Source organism: Lissotriton helveticus, chromosome 4_1 (assembly GCF_964261635.1).
Source record: "Lissotriton helveticus chromosome 4_1, aLisHel1.1, whole genome shotgun sequence".
Classification (NCBI taxonomy): domain Eukaryota; kingdom Metazoa; phylum Chordata; class Amphibia; order Caudata; family Salamandridae; genus Lissotriton; species Lissotriton helveticus.
This window is the reverse complement of record NC_136063.1, coordinates 2,074,608,177-2,074,624,973: the sequence shown is the minus strand read 5'-3', so window position 1 is coordinate 2,074,624,973 and position 16,797 is coordinate 2,074,608,177. Positions and strand designations below refer to the sequence as shown.

At 42.7% G+C, this 16,797-nt stretch overlaps 1 protein-coding gene across 1 annotated transcript in view; it reads left to right on the top strand.

The window, feature by feature from the left end:
- Positions 1-16,797, top strand: part of TENM1 (teneurin transmembrane protein 1) — a 1,826,288-nt gene that overhangs the window by 1,433,300 nt on the left and 376,191 nt on the right. Inside the window, exon 23 of the mRNA XM_078688755.1 lies at positions 11,530-11,550. Within this exon, the coding sequence (XP_078544881.1) occupies positions 11,530-11,550 (21 nt within the window). The remainder of the gene's footprint in view (positions 1-11,529; positions 11,551-16,797) is intronic.

Genomic DNA, 16,797 nt, shown 5'->3' with positions numbered 1-16,797 from the left:
CTTCAGGCGGGTACTCTCTCCCCCTTTTCCTCAGTGTAGGGTAGTGGCACGCATGGGTTGCGCTACCGACCTCGTCGCCATTGTAAGGTTGTATGTAATGGGCCCTAGGCCCGCATGTTAGGCGCAGCAAGGATGGACACGGACACCAGGAATGAGTGGTAGGAAAGGTCTTGAGCACGTGCGCTCAGCCTCTTTTATTGGCAGCGTCATGTGACACCATGACGTCTGTGGTGGGTGGGTGTATAGTGTGTTACATTACACAGGAACACTAGAACGTGTACACACCAAGACACTACAGCGCGGCCCAGATTCTGGCCCACTGATAACCTGTGTGAAATCCTCTTTACTTTTTTTTATATCCCCTTCGGATCCTGCTGGTGTTAAGAGTGTGGTCTGTGTCTATTTGAACACTCGTGCGCCTGAATCCTCTTGGCACAAAGAGAGAAAAGGGGGAAATAAATGTCAGTGATTGGAATCAGACCAAGTTTCCTTAGCTGAAATAATAAGATATTCGTAGCAATGGTCCTGAAATTTGAGGTTTTGTAAATACAGGTCAGGAACCGACGCTATGCGCTCCAGTGTCAAAGGTTAGAGCAGTGAAACAATACCTGCTTTGCGCTCACAGGATTTTTAGGTGTTGCCTGTGTGGCACATACACTGCTCTGCGGGACATGCAGTATTCGAGTATAGCCTTGAAGCCCTGCCAACTCTCCGCCCATAATTTTCATTGGCTTGTGTCATTGTCCTTTCTGAATGCTGGCTTCTGATTCGTTAATAGGCTTGTTACCGCCTTGTCTTCATTTGTAACCTCCCATGAGGACTGGCCTTTTACTTCTGTTGTTACACGGTATGTCTTATTTAGCTGTAACCACTATTTTCTTTAATGAATTTCTCCAACAGCAGGCACCACCTGCTTTCCTACAACATTTAGTGCGCCATGCGCGCTTTCTCTTTCCAAGCAGCCCAGGACAATGGCGGCCGCTTCTTTGAAGTGAAATACGTCACACATTTACAAGACTTAGAGCTGGTGGCATTGTAAATGACAATGCCTTTTATTTATGAGTTAATTATCAAAACAGGTAAATAAAAGACATTAAGGTAGATGCATCAAGCATTTTTGCGAGCGCAAACTCTGCGAATCGCAAAATTCAGCCGTTTGCGCCCGCAAAAATGGCATTTGAGATGCATCAAGGGTTCATGCACTCGGAATTTAAGAATTCACAAATAATTGCGAGTTCTCAAATTGCGATTGCATTTAAGGAATCGCAATTTGCGATTCCTTAAATGCAATGCATGTACCATTCCAAGATTGCGAATTCGCAATCTGGGGCCGCCATTTACCACGAAGTCTAACTACGTGGTAAATATCAAAAACTTAGAAATATGCACTCTAGTGCATTTTTCTAAGCTGTATGTTACACACATACATGTCCTTGGGACATGTGTGTGCGCAACACCAGTGAACATTACCATTTCAGGGGTGCAACAGGGTGTCCTTTGGACACCCTGGCACCCTTGAAATTGCTTCCTTATTTGCGATTCGCTAATTGCTAATCGCAAATAAGGAATGACTTCCCATTCATTCCTATGGGCCATTAGCTTCTGTAATTTGACCCTCAGCCTCTCCTACTATCAGAAGCAGGCTCCCTTCCTGTCTCACCCCCCTTTCGACAGGAGGACAGGCAGGAAAAATAATCACAGCCCAGAAGGTGTGCCCATCTCTGTCAACCCCATCCCTCAGGTGGAGGATGAGAGGTGAAGCCCACTCTTCAGTGCCCGCCATCTTGCAGATGGCAGGCACTCTCCAATTAGGATTAGGGATTGTTCCCACTCCTCCACACGGGGTGAGCACACAGAGGGTGTAGTCATTTTATGGTCAGTAGCCCATTGGCTATTGACCTCGAGACCCGTAAAACACCACCTAAATACAGTATTTAGGGGGCAACCCTGAACCAAGAAGAGAGATTCCTGCAATCTACGAAGAAGGAGGAAGAAAAAAGACGCCAAGCTGAGGAGATTGCAGAGAAGAACTGACTTGGCCCAAGCCCTATCGGCCATTCTGCAGTTTTCAGAGATCCTTCATCAAAAATCACCTTGCGTTGCAGCCAGTGACCTCCAGAACCCCTGGGAGGACTGACTGCCTTCAACAAAGACCGGATCTCCTGTGAATAGCAGCTCTGTTCAAAAGAATCTCCAAAGCAAGACTCTGAGCCTGCTGAGGATAAAAAAAACCTGATGCCTGGACCCACCACTGCACCCAACGCCAATGACCCGAGTCTGAGTGGCCCACTGGTCCCAGGGAGTTCCCCCAGCACTCCAGAATCTGTGTCCACTGTAGTTTGACCCCTCCAAGTTTCTCCCTCTGACGTTGCCTGCAGCCTCTGCCCGGATATCCCCCAAACCGCAAGTGGCCTGGTAATGTGAAATCCGACCTCAAAAAACACTCCTGCATCCAGCCGCCCTGCACCCTGGAGAAGTTGACCTGAGGTGGACCTACGTCCCGAGCCCTCCAACTTACCTGCCCAGCTGTTGGCTCTTCCCAGAAGACTTCCTGAACCGAGCCTGCAGCCACAATCCAAAACAGGCAACTCCTATTGAAAACAACAGGGCACCCCACGCCAAAACAGCACCCTGCACCCTGCTGCCACTGTGGGTGCACTTTGTGTACTAACCTGAATCCCCCTTTGCCCTGAGCTTACGTCCAGGAGCTTTGTTGGCCTGCTTGTGGCATCCTTGACCCTGGGGGAACCCTTGTACTAACCCCAGTAACTCACCCCTCAAGACCGTTTACCTACCTGCAAAACTATAACTCTATTTTCCTCCATATGAGTGCATTAACTGCTTTTCTCAGAAAAACTTCTAAATGTGAAGAGTGTTTTGTTAGGGAACGTACGACTGTCTTTTGAGAAAAAATGTTTTACTTTCCTTTTATCTAGGAAATGTCCCAGAGTGATATCTAGGCATATCATACTGAGTACTTAAAGTAATCTAATAAGTCATCCTACAGTACCTGAAAAGTAATCTCAACTGTTTCTAAATAATTGGCATACCTGTATACAAAACAAGTACACACAACTGCATTCAACTGTTTTGTTTTTGCAAAGTATTATTTTACGTACCTGCACCAGGTCTGGCATGGTTCTAGAAATAAAATACAACTAAATAATATTTTTATACAAACACATTGGTCTGAGTTCAGTCTTTGAGTGGGTGACATCATTTCTTTCCAGAGTGTGTACAATAAATGCTTAACACACCCCTCTGATAAAGCCTTACTGCTTGCCCTACTACTACAAATAGAGGGTAAGGTATTAGCTACTTTAGCCTCTGCCAACCTTTGGGGATCCACTGGACTCTGTGCACATTATACCTTACTTTGGTGTATTATATACTGAGCCAGCTTCCTACAGAAAGTGAATGAGATAATGGATGATGAGGAGGAATGTGACTGATAAACAAGGTGATGGACCTTATGATGAAGCGATGGTACAAGGGCAGAAAGTAAGGATGTTGTTTGACTTGGTAGCAAAACTGACTATCATTTCACAAGAAGTATTTCAGAATAATATTAAGAAAAATGTAAAACAGTTTAAACCAGACATAAGACTGAGCAGTTGCGGTGGAGAGCCCATAAAGTTAGTGGGATATTTTGAGGGTGTTTTGGAATACTTGGGTAGATTGGCTGCAGGGAGATTTATGTTGCAGCTAAAGGAGATGCGATGATAAGATGGTTCCATTGGATTTAGGAACCATAGTCGATCCTAGTTCTGACCCAACTATTAGATTAAGAGACTGGTTGGACTTAAAAGTGGTTAGCTATAACAGCAATATAAAAAGTGATAAGTCCAGAAGTGTGTTTTGCGAAGAATTTCCAGAAGTATTTATCGATTCATTAGATTGTTTGAAGGCGTATATACATAAAATCAAAGAAAGTTCCAGTCCTAAATTAGGTTGCATGAGCTTTCTGTGGATCTCACTGCATTCATTATGATTTATGGGACATATAGATTCAGAAGGATGCCGTTTACATTGTTTTCTGGGAGATTTGTTAGGGATGAAAGTGTGCCAGAATGATATTTTAATTTTAGGAACACATTAGAAGAACATGATAAAATAGTTTGTGTGGTTTTGTGAAAGTTATGTGATGAATGTTTGAAAAAACAACTCAATTAATAAATGTAAAGTTCATAGAGAACAACTGTACTTTCTTGGTCAAATGTTGACCAGGGAAGGATTGAGACCCAAGAATGAACTTGTTCAAAGCAACAATTCAATGCCTGTTCTACAAAACAAGGAAGAATTAGCATCTTTCTTGGGAATAGTGGAATTCTATAGTTAACGTTTTTTTTAGAAAAGATGTTTGGGATGAGGACTTTGTTGAGAAAGATGTTGAATTTAAGTGAGATAAGAAATGTGGAAATGTTTGCAGTTGAAAGGAGAACTACAGAATATATCAATTTTAAAAAGCTATTGTCCAGAATTTGATAATGTGATATGTACAGATACAAGAATGAAAGGGCTGGTTGCAACTTTCTTTCATAGAAGAAGTGGAGTTGAAAGAAAGGTGACTTTTATTTTATTTGCCCTTAAACTAACTGAGATCAGGTACTTAGTTATCAAAAGGGAAGCACTTGCACTCTTCTGAGGAGTGAAGATATTGGAAAATTGTGTATGTGGTAAGGATTTCACAGTAAGAATGGACCATAAAACGTTAAGGGAGGTGTTCATGCGAAAAGGAGTGGATAATGTTTTCAGTAGAATTCCAAAGTGCGTAATAGCGCTACAAGAATTTGATTTTCAGGTTGGTCATGTGCACGAGAAAGGTAATGTAGCTGTGGATTGTTTGTCTAGGATGGTCAGTGTAGGTAATGTGGACGAGGATGAGGAAGAAGATGATAAAAAGATGTGCCAATCATCGCTGTCTGGAACAGACTTGTAACCGTATGGGCTGTGCTGGTGTGAGAATCACCATTAAGGGACTTCTCGATAGAATAATTTCTCATTGTGTGGATCTTCGTTGGTTCCACGGAAAGAACATCAATCTGCACGATTAAAAATGGCCACTGTGCGTGGCATGACATGCGCAATAACTCACGGTGTGTGCCGCAATGCGCGTGGTGATGGGTGCTCTGCTGAACTCCGACTCCAACAAGCTGCTCACGTTCCAACCCACTGTATTGACAAGAGCAGAGGGTTTCGTGTGACTTCACCCTGACATGGATTGTGGTTGCTGCTTGTTCACTCGTCTCAGCCAGTTACCCAATTTCTTACACAAGACATTTAAACAATTTGGATTAATCACTCTGTCGGCATGGAGCTATCCTACGAATGGTGTTTTAAAGAGTGGTTTTGTTTCCTTTCTGACCTGCCAAAATTATACATGGGGAATCATTGTCCAGGGGGTAATCACTCTTTTATATTCCTCCTCAAGTTGGATGAAGTACACCATTGAGCAAAACGTGGTTGTGTTAAAATTCGAAACCGCTCAGACTATATCTGGGTAGCACTTTAAATAAGACAAAGACAATTTGGTCCATAACAGATGGAGATTCTGAGGCAAATTTACTATAATTCTGAATTAGATTGTGTCACTTTTGGTGCACAGCCCCACACATAGTCAGTTTTGGTATTTACGAAGCCAGGCTTACTGTGCGTGACTTTGCGTAGTTTAGTAAATACAAAGCTACACAACCCAGAGGCTAGCGCTGCCTTGCTTTACCTTGCGTCAAAATGCTATGCCTTCTCCATTGAGGCGTTGCAAGGAGAAACATCTTTATTTCTCCTCATTATTTCTTCTTTGTATGTGTCCTGCATTATGCTCTCATTCACACAACCCAGCACAGCAACTTGCCTTGCTGCACAGTGTTGCTTAAATGTTAAGTAAATCGACCAAAAACCAGTCCAACTCCATGCCTAAAGAAGCAGTTCAGCATTCCAAGGGCTTGTTAGTGAGGTGTAGCTTAGGTCACAATGGAAAACGGGACCACACGTTTGAGAGACACACATCTGGTGACGAATATGTACGCTAAACCGGAATGTGCACGACTTACGTTGAGTTCCTAACTGGTCCTACTGTTAAGCTCTGTGTGTCTTTTTTGTCACTGCTGCTTGGGACTACATGATCCTGTTAAGTGTCCAATAAAAAGCTTATGCATATTATTAAATGCATGCACAGTAAAATCCATATCAAAGTACACATTAGATCTTCAACACATCAAAGAGATTGTTTAAATATAAAGGATATATTACATACATAATTTAACAAACAAAAAAATAAAAAATGTTACTGTACATATAGGTGAGAAGTTGCGAGGGACATTTATTTTTCGTACACTACTCGCATCATGATTTATTCCTGCTAAGTGCCTATTTTATAAAGACAGACTGAAAATTGAACTGATGAATTTAGTGACATATTTCTAGACCTAGAGCATGAGAGACGAGAGAAGGGGACCTTAGTTTTCCCAATCACTGTCATACATCTGCTGCTGACTGTCAGGGCCTGAAGAGTGACATTTTATGTGACAGCTGGCCTTTTTTTGCGAGCCTCTTGATACACTCTTGGAAATCAGGGCTGCTTGTACTGCAGCCGCATGTGTTGAGCAAACTCACAAGTGTTTTGCTTTGGAACAATAGTTTTATTTGTATTGCAAACAATTGAAAGGAATGTGTTCACAAGTCAGAAGCAATACTTTGTTTGATTTTAATACGTCTGAGATCTTCAATAACTGTATAAAAAGCATGTGATTAATTTAGTTGTTGTGTAAGCATTCTTTAGGAAGCCAGAATCAACCATACATATTCCAAACCTTTTTAGTCACTGTTTTGACATAAGAAATATGGAAAAAAAAGGTTTGTTCCATTCCTCTTTATGCTAGAGCAATGAAGAAAATAGACTTTAAAGTGTTGCAGAAATGAATAATGGTCAGCTATCTCCTCTGGTCCTCCAAAGACATGAAGGAGGTGGTGAAATGGGGGTTGATGGGATAACATTTCTCCTGCATTTGCACATCTCTTAAGCTAGACTCGGACCCATGTTGTACACCCTCTCGGGTCACTTTCTTACATCAGTCTGCGTGTCTATGAGGGTTTGAATAAAGCCATTGGGGTCAACAAATCCTGAAGCAAGTGTCTGTAAGGCTGCATGACCTCTGTCCCCCCCACCATTCTCGTCACCAAACACCCCCAAAATGTTTTTTAATTTTTTGAATACAATGATGATAAACTAATAAACAAATAGAAGAACAATAATATATAAAGGTCTGTTCACAGCAGATATAGACTGACCGAGGCGTGTTGGAAATAGAGTCTGGCCAAGGCCAGATGACACACCCTTCAATTTGAGATTTGTGTGGGTATGTATGAGAAATTGGGTTACTGGTTGGTAGGGGGGTGAGCCCTGGTCAGGCAGCAACCGCAGTCCTTGTCAGGGTAAGGCTCAAGAAAACCTCAAATTAACCTGTGCTCAACCCACTGGTAACTTGGTACAGAGTCGTCAGGTTTAACTAAGAGGCAATGTGTAAAGTATTTGTGCCTCACTTAGTCAAACAGTGAAAACACCACACGAAAAGATCCCACATCAGGTTACCAAAATAGAGTCAAATTTAATAAATAAAGCAATACCATAATTACAAAAATCCAATCAGTAGAACTGGAGTTATGAATTTTTAAAGAATAAATTGTAAAATAGCACCTAAAAGCACAAAGCGCCAAGTGCAACAATCTAGTCATGTTGGACCTGGGCAAAGTCAAAAGTTCGGGTCGACCACAATGAAGAGCTGAAGTTTTACCGTCTCAAATTTTGTCCTCTTCACATTGGAGAGGGTTGTGAGAAGCAAGGAGAGCATTGCAGCCAGCTGTCGGTGTGGCGCGAAGAGCAGTATGGCATCGTGGACGGGCGTACTGGAGCTTTGAGTTGGCAAGCGGTGCAAAGATACAGACTGACTGCGTCTCATGCTGGTTTCCCATGCGATTATCATGGTCTCTGTGCAAGCGGAAAAGAGCCCAAATCTTGATTTAAGAGCCCCTACGCCAGTCCAAGGGTCTAGGACTTGAAAGGCATCACTTGGGATTAGGAACTTGCTTCAGCTGGGTCCAGGAGCTGGTTGGGAGCCTTTTATGTCCCTGAGGGTCAGATCAGGAGGCCAGCAGACTAGCTGGGGGAGTCACTCTAGGGTCCTGGATTCAACATAAAGATGGAGGTCCAGTTCTTCATCCCTAGGCAAGAGGGCAGCAGGTCAGCACAGCAGGGCAACAGTTCCTTTAGAGCATCAGTACATCGTATTGCCAGCCCTTGTAGGAGCACAGCAGTCCTTCTTCCTGGCAGAATATCCAGAGGTCCAGAAGTGTACTGACGTGGTGGTGTCTGAGGTCAACTATTTATACACAGCTGTACCCCTGAAGTGGAGGGCAAGCTTCTTGAGCCATGTCTTTGAAGTGCACGGATGCCCTGCCTTCCTGGCCCAGGCCCAAGACCAACTATAGGGAGTATGCAGCTATTTGTGTGGAGACAGGACAAAGCCTATTCAAGTGTAAGTGGGGTTGTACCAAGCTCTTTCCTCCCATCTTGCCAGTAATAGCCCATCCAGTCACACCTAAGCTCCCCATTGTATGTGGCTGTCTAGGGGAAATACTTAAAGCCCAACTGTCAGCCACAACCAGTCATGTGACCCAGAGACAGGCTGCAGGCACAGAATGGCTAAGGCAAGGAAATGGCAACTTTCTAAAAGTGGCATTTTTACAACTGCATTGTAAAGTCTGACTTCACCATAAGTTAGGATTTTAAATTGTGATTCCAGAGACACCAAACATGAACTGGGTTTTTCTTCCCATTTGGAAGTTACACTTACAAAATGTCATAAGGCAACTGCAATGTTATGCTATGGGAGGGATAGGTCCTGCAGTAGTGAAATACAAATGTACTCGTTTTCACTACCAGGACATGTAAAACTTAAATGTACAAGCCCTGCTTTTTAAATACATTGAATCCTGCCCTCTGGATTGTCCAGGGCCTTCCCTAGATGTGACTTATATGTATTAAAGAGGGTAAAGTGTGACAAAAGCTTTACGTTGCCAGGTTGAAATGACAGTTTACAACTGCACACACAGGGTCTGCAATGACAGGCCTGAGACATTTTTGAGGGACTACTTAAGTGTGTGGCACAATCAGGGCTGCAGGCCCACTAGTAGCATTCAATTTATAGGCCCTGAGCAAATGTAGTGCCACTTTACTAGGGGCTAATAAGTAAATTAAACATGCCAACTGGTTATAAGCCAATGTTACCATGTTTTAAGGAAAGAGCAAAAGCACTTTAACACTCGCTAGCATTGGTAAAGTGTAAAGAGTCCTACGGCAGCAAAAACAAAGCTAGCTAAAACAGATGGTCTCACGGCAAAAAGTTAGGTGAAAGCCATGCCAATGATGTCTAGCTTAACAGTATGTAATCACAATTGTTGTCACAATTAATTGATTAGATATAAACAACTCAAAGGGAGTAGTATCTGATTTGTAAAAGTGGGGCTTCTTTACCTTCGGAAATTGTGACAGTTGCCTCAGAGGGAACAGAGAGTGGTCCAGAAGACTAATGCCCGTTTTTCCCGATGTCTTCCCAAGAAGGAATCTTATTTCATTGCAGAAAGAGCCATTTTAATGGACCCGAAATGCTTTTAAAAAGTGTATCCCGTTTGGTAATGCACATGCATGGGACAGAGGTCTGTTGTCCCTAGCAGTCTTCCATTCCTGTACTTCCTGTACTTGTAGCCCAACACAGGGAGTCACAAACGTTGACCTGCCTAATTAATGTTCATTATACAGGTCAATTAAGGATCACTTCTCAATGTACAATTTGTCATGCAGCCTGTTAGTACATAGGTTGCAAATTGCTTTCCCATTTCTAACCAGTCAGTGTGCAAATTGCACATCTCTGCTTTGCTAATGGGAATGGTATATCAGGCCTAGCACAGATTTGATCAAACTGCATCCAACTGAGATTGCTTTTCAGCAAAGCCCCTCTTAAATAAGCCATACAGAGACACTTTACAATTGTTTCACTACTTCGTCTTTTCCCCATACATAGACATGTATTTATGCATTTTGCTCTGCTTTTCCTTTATTGTCATATTATGTAATAAAGTTATGTTAAAATAAACTTATGGAGCTATCCATTATATAAGCATCATGTTACTGCAGATCCAAAGCAGGCCACCAGCTACTAAAAAAGATAGAGATAATGGCTACAGAGTGTGGACAAACTTTAACTGCATTCTCGTGTGCACTGGTAGCCAATGTAGAAGTCACAATATGAAATTAATGTGGTCCCAATTTTTGTGGCCTGTCGCCACCTGCTTGCAGGTATTTTAATTCAACTTTTAAAAGACTAGGACTTTCTCTTACACTTTTAAATGCATTCTATTCCCATAGTCTGTTCTGGATTGGTATTCCTCAAATGCGTTTCTTGCTTTTAGGTGGGGATGGTAAAATTGTGTATTTTTTTCACACAAAACATACGTTTGTGTACTTTCGCTTTAGTAGCAAAATGTGACTTGCCAGTATTGCAAGTCTCTTTTTTTTTTACCTGAACGGGTATATTTAAGGGTGGTGAGCATCGTTGGATTCTACTAAAATGAATAGCATTAATGATACATGGAGCCCTATCATGAACATGTTCTGCGCCAGTCGCTGAACGGAGCAGCATACCTGCTCTTTAAAAATAGCTTGGTTTCTATGTATTGAAGCTAGAACACCCCAGCTCAGAGATGTCCACGATTGTGTTAAGAAGAGTACACATTTCTCTGCATCCTAGGTCCCCTGATTAACACCACCAGCAAGCCAGTGTGAATGTGTGATGGAGTTGGATATTGACCAAGTAAGGGTGCAGATCGAATTTTGACAATGTTTTCATGTGGCTGAAAGCAGCTCTGTGGAGGTTTAAAGTGAAGTTGCAATGAGAGTCCACTTTAGTTGTGATAGAGAGCTTGTCATATGCCTGTATAGTCCAATGTGAGGTGGAAGTGGATTTTGCTGATGTTTACCAGGTGGTGATAAATAGAAGAGGCTCCATGCAGCTCCATGGAGATTACAGCTTTGCTAGGTTACAGTTTTGCTAGGCCCTACTGACTTTAATTACCATCACGTAGCGAATTATACAATGCGTGCATCACATATGTTACTGAATCCAGCAGCTACCACTGTAATACCAACAGAAAAATCGGTATTGATTTTATGGTAAGCTCTGCCTGAATATTTGCTTTATGTTTTTTAACACTGATACTTGATCAAAAGAATGGGGCGTAAAAGTACTTTTAATAAAAGTATCAATTTTCGTCATGTACTAGAGATTTGACAATAGTGTACGTATCAATGGCATATGCTACATCTTTACTCATTTTTTCAAGACCAGATTTTATGAAGAAACTTTCTGTTGCTATTTTCAAATGTGCCTATTTTAGTATCTAATTATGCTTCAGTGATACTGATGTCGTTTTTTCCCCTTTTTCCCTGGTTGATGAAACTGCTTCGTGTTGTGACAGGAACCGAGATACAAGACATAGGTAAGTAAACCCTGTTGTGGCTCACCAACCTCACACTGAATTTTATGAAATTTCATTGCATTTCAGATGTGTGAACATTTTCAAATGGATTTCATGCTGCAATTACCTAAAGTTCATTAAAGTTAATTACATCAGATTCATTTGAATTGCTTTGCATATTATCTGCAAGCAAGAGTTTCGTGTACCAACCTGATAGGAAGCCTACAGTGCGTTTACGATGAGGGATTAATGTGCCTCACAAAAAATGTTTGACTGGATTTTGCAAGTAAAATATCGATTATGGCGGTACTCTATGCTAAATTTGGACATCCATTGTGCGAAAGTAAAACGGTACGGTTCAACATGGCATATTAACTACCAGCATGAAAACATGAAATCGATTGGTGGAATGCAACAAGAGGGTATACGGAAGTGGGTGGGTGGATGTGTGGGTGACTGAAAGAGCAAGAGAATTTAGAAATTAGTTGTGCCTCATATTTTTAAAATTACGTATGCTGGACAAAGCAAACTTTTAAATGGGACTAGAAGTGCGAAGCTAGGAACTGTCTGATATACGAGGAAGAAAGAATTAACATCACTAATGCCCAGATTCTGGGTGTGGCTGATAGGGCGATGTATTAACTGAACCCAGTAAATACCAACACCTCTGTGTCTACCGGGCGCCATTAATGGCTCCTTTCTGAATGTTCACTCAGAAAATCACACGTATCATTCGGACTTAGGTGCTTACTGCAAATTCAGAATGTACGAGTATTCACCTGCCATTTTCCCGTGCAGATATCTGCAGGTTTCACCTTGGGAAAATTGCAATGGGTGCAGTAATGACTGCACAATTCGGATTTCTAAAGTGTAGTTAAATGTTTTACCACATATATTGAAATTCAAAACCTCGCTCAGAATCAGGGCCTTAGTGAGTCCATGGGAAGACATAGGAAAGTCAGTCCCATAAAGGTTTATGCCACTCTTGGTGTCAGGAACTATTAAAGAGACAGACAGGACCCTTCATGAACCTGGGAAAGCAAGGTAAATGTGTTGGTTTTATCCTAGGAATCATGAACTGAGGCAGCCATTTTGAATGACGTCATGCAGCGTTGCAAAGAGCAGCCATGCGCAACATTTAGATCTCTAGCTATTAAATGACCTTTGCATTGGACCTCTCACGGTCATATAGTCACCATGTACAGCATAACAATGAGCTGTATTAAAATGCACCGAAGGTTTGTGTCTCGTGCCATTCTCTTTACAGCATTCTTCTCTTATATTGAATACTATTAACTGATCCAAGAGGTCACTCTATAAACCCACTCTCTCCTCTTTTCGGGCCATATTTGGTTGGCTACCAATTGGGAACCTACGAGGCCAAGCAATGTAGCCATGGTCCCATGAACCATCATGCCAGAAATTGAAATAGGACCCTGGTTAAACAGTGAAATGCAAGCATAATAGGAATATAATTGATAATAATATAATAATAATTGATAGGAACCTCAGGGCCTTTCACATTCATGGCCCTAGTGCTAGTCCACCTATGGATGAACTGATGACAGCAAAGTCCCTCCCCAGAAATGGAAAGAGAAGGTGAGAGTGAGTGAATTGGTGATTGAGTGATTGTGACAGCTAATAGGGGCACAAGTATGCTAGCGTGTAACTGAAGCTCATGTTGTATGGCTGCACCAAGTAAACTGCAGCTAGGCAGTTATTGGCTGAGGACGGAGTGACAGAGCTAGAAGGTCATAAAGGGTGCCATTGACAAATTGTTGGATTCACATGTGCCTGTTTCCTCTCAAGCTGCCAACACGATTCCAAAGAGGGAATCTGTCCCACAGAAACAGCTTTCCCTTTTGCAAATCAGTTTCATTCTGAAATATGAGGAGTCTCCGCTTTCATGTCCCATCCAATTTAATGGTTCAAAATGGATCATAAAAGCCCTTCTCTTTCCTGCTTGTTCGTCGGTGTGTTTTTCAGAGCCAGACAGGTCTTTCTTCTGTCTCAGTCAGATGCCATATTGAGTGAGGATGTTTCTCTTCCCTGTACATCATTCTGTGTCACCATGTGTAGAGGTGGCACTATTTAGTTGTGACCGCAGTGTGGACATTCCTGTTTTGATCCTGGAGGGGTGTTGGATTTGCCCTCTGTAAGTTCCCCTCCCCCCGAATATTTCGACTTCACTCCTCCTATTTTCTGAACCTGTTTTTATTGGCTTTAGGACTTTGTGCACTTTACCACTGCTAGCCAGTCCTAAAGTGCTTGTGGTCAGTCCTTTACACATGCTAAAATTGGCTTACACCCAATTGACACTAGTTAAGTGGTAGTACCAGGGTGCTGTGAGACTACAGACAAGTTGTGGGTACTTCACATCCTGACATTAGTTGTTAGACTGTCACCCCCACCATCTGCTCTTCCTCATTAATCTTATTTAGGTTTAACATTGGCTGGAGGTTAAGGTGAGCCAGATGTTTTTGTTCAACTTGTCTAAACTAGCAGATGGTCACTTACCTTAATGCTTCCCAAACTGTTTGCCATAGGTTTTAAAATGTTTAGAAACATAATCAAATTTTTGCTGTCGCTTTCTCTCCAGGAAAGTTTGGATACATCTGGAAGAGATGATGCCCTTGACACCGTGCTCAAAGGCAATCATTTATTTTTGAACAAGGACACAATGTGCCATGGAAATGTAGCATACCGAAGGGCAATAACATAAAGACCATAGGGAATAAATAGTGCTATATAAAAGGTAGTAAATACATGCACCAATTAAGTAGTGGGGTATGGCCTCTCCTTGGAAGTGTCTGAAAAAATGTACCTTTTGTCCTAAATTTTTGTCCTGAATTTTGCCACTAGCTCCTACATTTTTTGCAGTCCTGTCCTGAATTTGCCTCCAGGTCAGGTAGTCACCGTAACTGACCAGTGAACGTTTTATTCAATTGCATCACCAAGGGTGCCAAATTTCTCTTTGACAAGGGCCCTCCTAGCAAAGTCTGGCTCTGCCCAGCCTGACCAATTAATTTTAAAATTGTACACCAAAGGCCACGCTGACCAGATCACCTCAAACAAATGAGCCAACTAGGATCGGATGCCACCTCTGCTCCTCCCACTGCAACCCTGCAAAATAAGTCGGGCTGAGGTCTCCATTGGAAGTTAAGCCTCCTGGCCCTCCCTGGAAGTGACCCAACAGCCTAAAGGTGAATGAGGCGTGTAGGTCAGAACCATCCCTTGACAAATACCCCCTCCCCGGTTTTGCCGTGAAGAGATATGGGATGCTGCCCTTCAACTGCATCTCCCTGCAGGAGACAGGGGCTGCCAATGGCCATATTTTCACCAGTATTTTATTCCTTAAAAATACGCATGCATACTCGTGTGTTGCAGCCCGGGCTCAGACAGCTCCCGTGCACACACACAGCCGCACCCGACCACTTCACAGGTCTTTATAAGACCGTGTGCATGTTAAAGAGGCTTTGTTGATGTTTCACCCCTTCTAAGAGCCCCTGCAGCGCCACTCTACCTAGTGCTTAATGTTTCAGCCCCCCCCCCGAAAAAATTTTCTTAGCCCCCCCCCCCCCAGAAATGTGGCTCTAGTTGCGCCTCTGCTAAGTATCATGCATAAAAACAAAAAAAGACAAGCAAAAGTAGACATTTCTAGAGGTGGCAGCAAGGGTGCATAGACAGGGCAAAGCTAGTTTCAGTCCATCAAACTTTAAATGATAGCTTAAGCGTCTTGACTTGAGAGGAATTAATATTAAATCCCATGGGGAGAAAAAAACAGCAATTATAAAGATTGATTGTCAAATATTACTTTAAAAACTTTCTCTTTGAGGCGCTCATACCGGTGAGCTATAAAAAAATAAACAAGCTGCTCGTGAACCTCTCATTAATTAACACATTGAGTTGCGGAGGCTGGCATGATTTGCCTGCCTGATGGATTATGAGGCAGAAGAGGTGATAGCGAGGCACGCGGTCGGATCGTTTTAATTGGTTTTGCTATTGTCTTTTGATCACCTCACTGTGACAACATGGGAGCACTTTTCGATGTCTGAGCCTTGTTCTCTGACAGACAGCGGAGAGGAGGGCCGCATCCGATGCGTCTGACAGGCAGGGATCCGGGGAGACTGGAGGGCACAGCTAGAGGGCATCGCTTGAAGATGAGAAATTGTACAACTGAGGCTTTGGAAAGTTCTGTGCACGTCTCTCTGCTCTGCCAGCGGTGTCAACGTGATTGCGGCGGAAAGGGCGGAAAAGGGAGCGTGCCAGCTTATTGACGCACGGCTTTCATCAGCGCCATTTCAGAACGTCTGAGACGCAACGTCTACAACCGAATCCGCACGTCGAGAAATAGCCCAGGCAGTGTTAAGGGTGAGACGTGTTTGATATAAAGAGCTTACTTTTACGATGCCTAAGACGTTTGTTCATTAGAGATGAGTGATCAAACTGTGCTAGAGGCTGCTATCGCTTAGCACAGCGCATTGAGAGAGCCTGGGTTGAATGTGGCGCTATATCAATGTTAAAACTTAACATTTTGCAATATTACATTTGGAAGCTTGTAATTAAGGAGAGCTGGCCTTGTCGTGGAATTTTCCTTGCTGGAATACCCCTCCCTATTTCCTTATTAAACTTTTTGTTATATTACTTCACATTTCGTGATCTTCGTTTTATGCCAACTTTTGATCGAATCTTCATTATTTCTCTGTTTAATTATGGTTCTGCCCTTTCGGATTATTCTCCCACGCTGATATTTTTCCTCTGTTTACTCTTCACCATGACTCCATTTAATTAGTATTATATTTGGATTTTTTTGCAGCTGTTTTTCTTTTTGCTGCCTGATTTGGTTGTTGTTTCAATGAGCATAAGTGACCGGTTTTCTTCATCGTGCACCAAATAACTGATCTTCCAAGGTATTCCTCCTGGCATCTAGAATCAGGCGCGCAACGCCCATTGGGCCATTCCCCCATGCAAATGAGGGAACATCCTCTTCAGATAGTGCTGGCCCTACGTGTGCACCAGCGCTATCGGTTTTATAGAATGAGCTGCACAAGTGTCAGTAGCCCCTTCTGTTATTCCAAAGTGCCCTAGGATTGCACAAAGCGGATACACATTCATGTTGTACCCCTGGGGCACTTTCTGTAACACGGCCCTAGGTGCTAAAAGAAAGATGTCTATTTCAGCCAATTTCAGAAGAACTGCCTTGGCATGATTGCCATCATTCTCTCAAAACGGCACTCATCAAGTCAAACTAAACCTAATTCTCTCCAG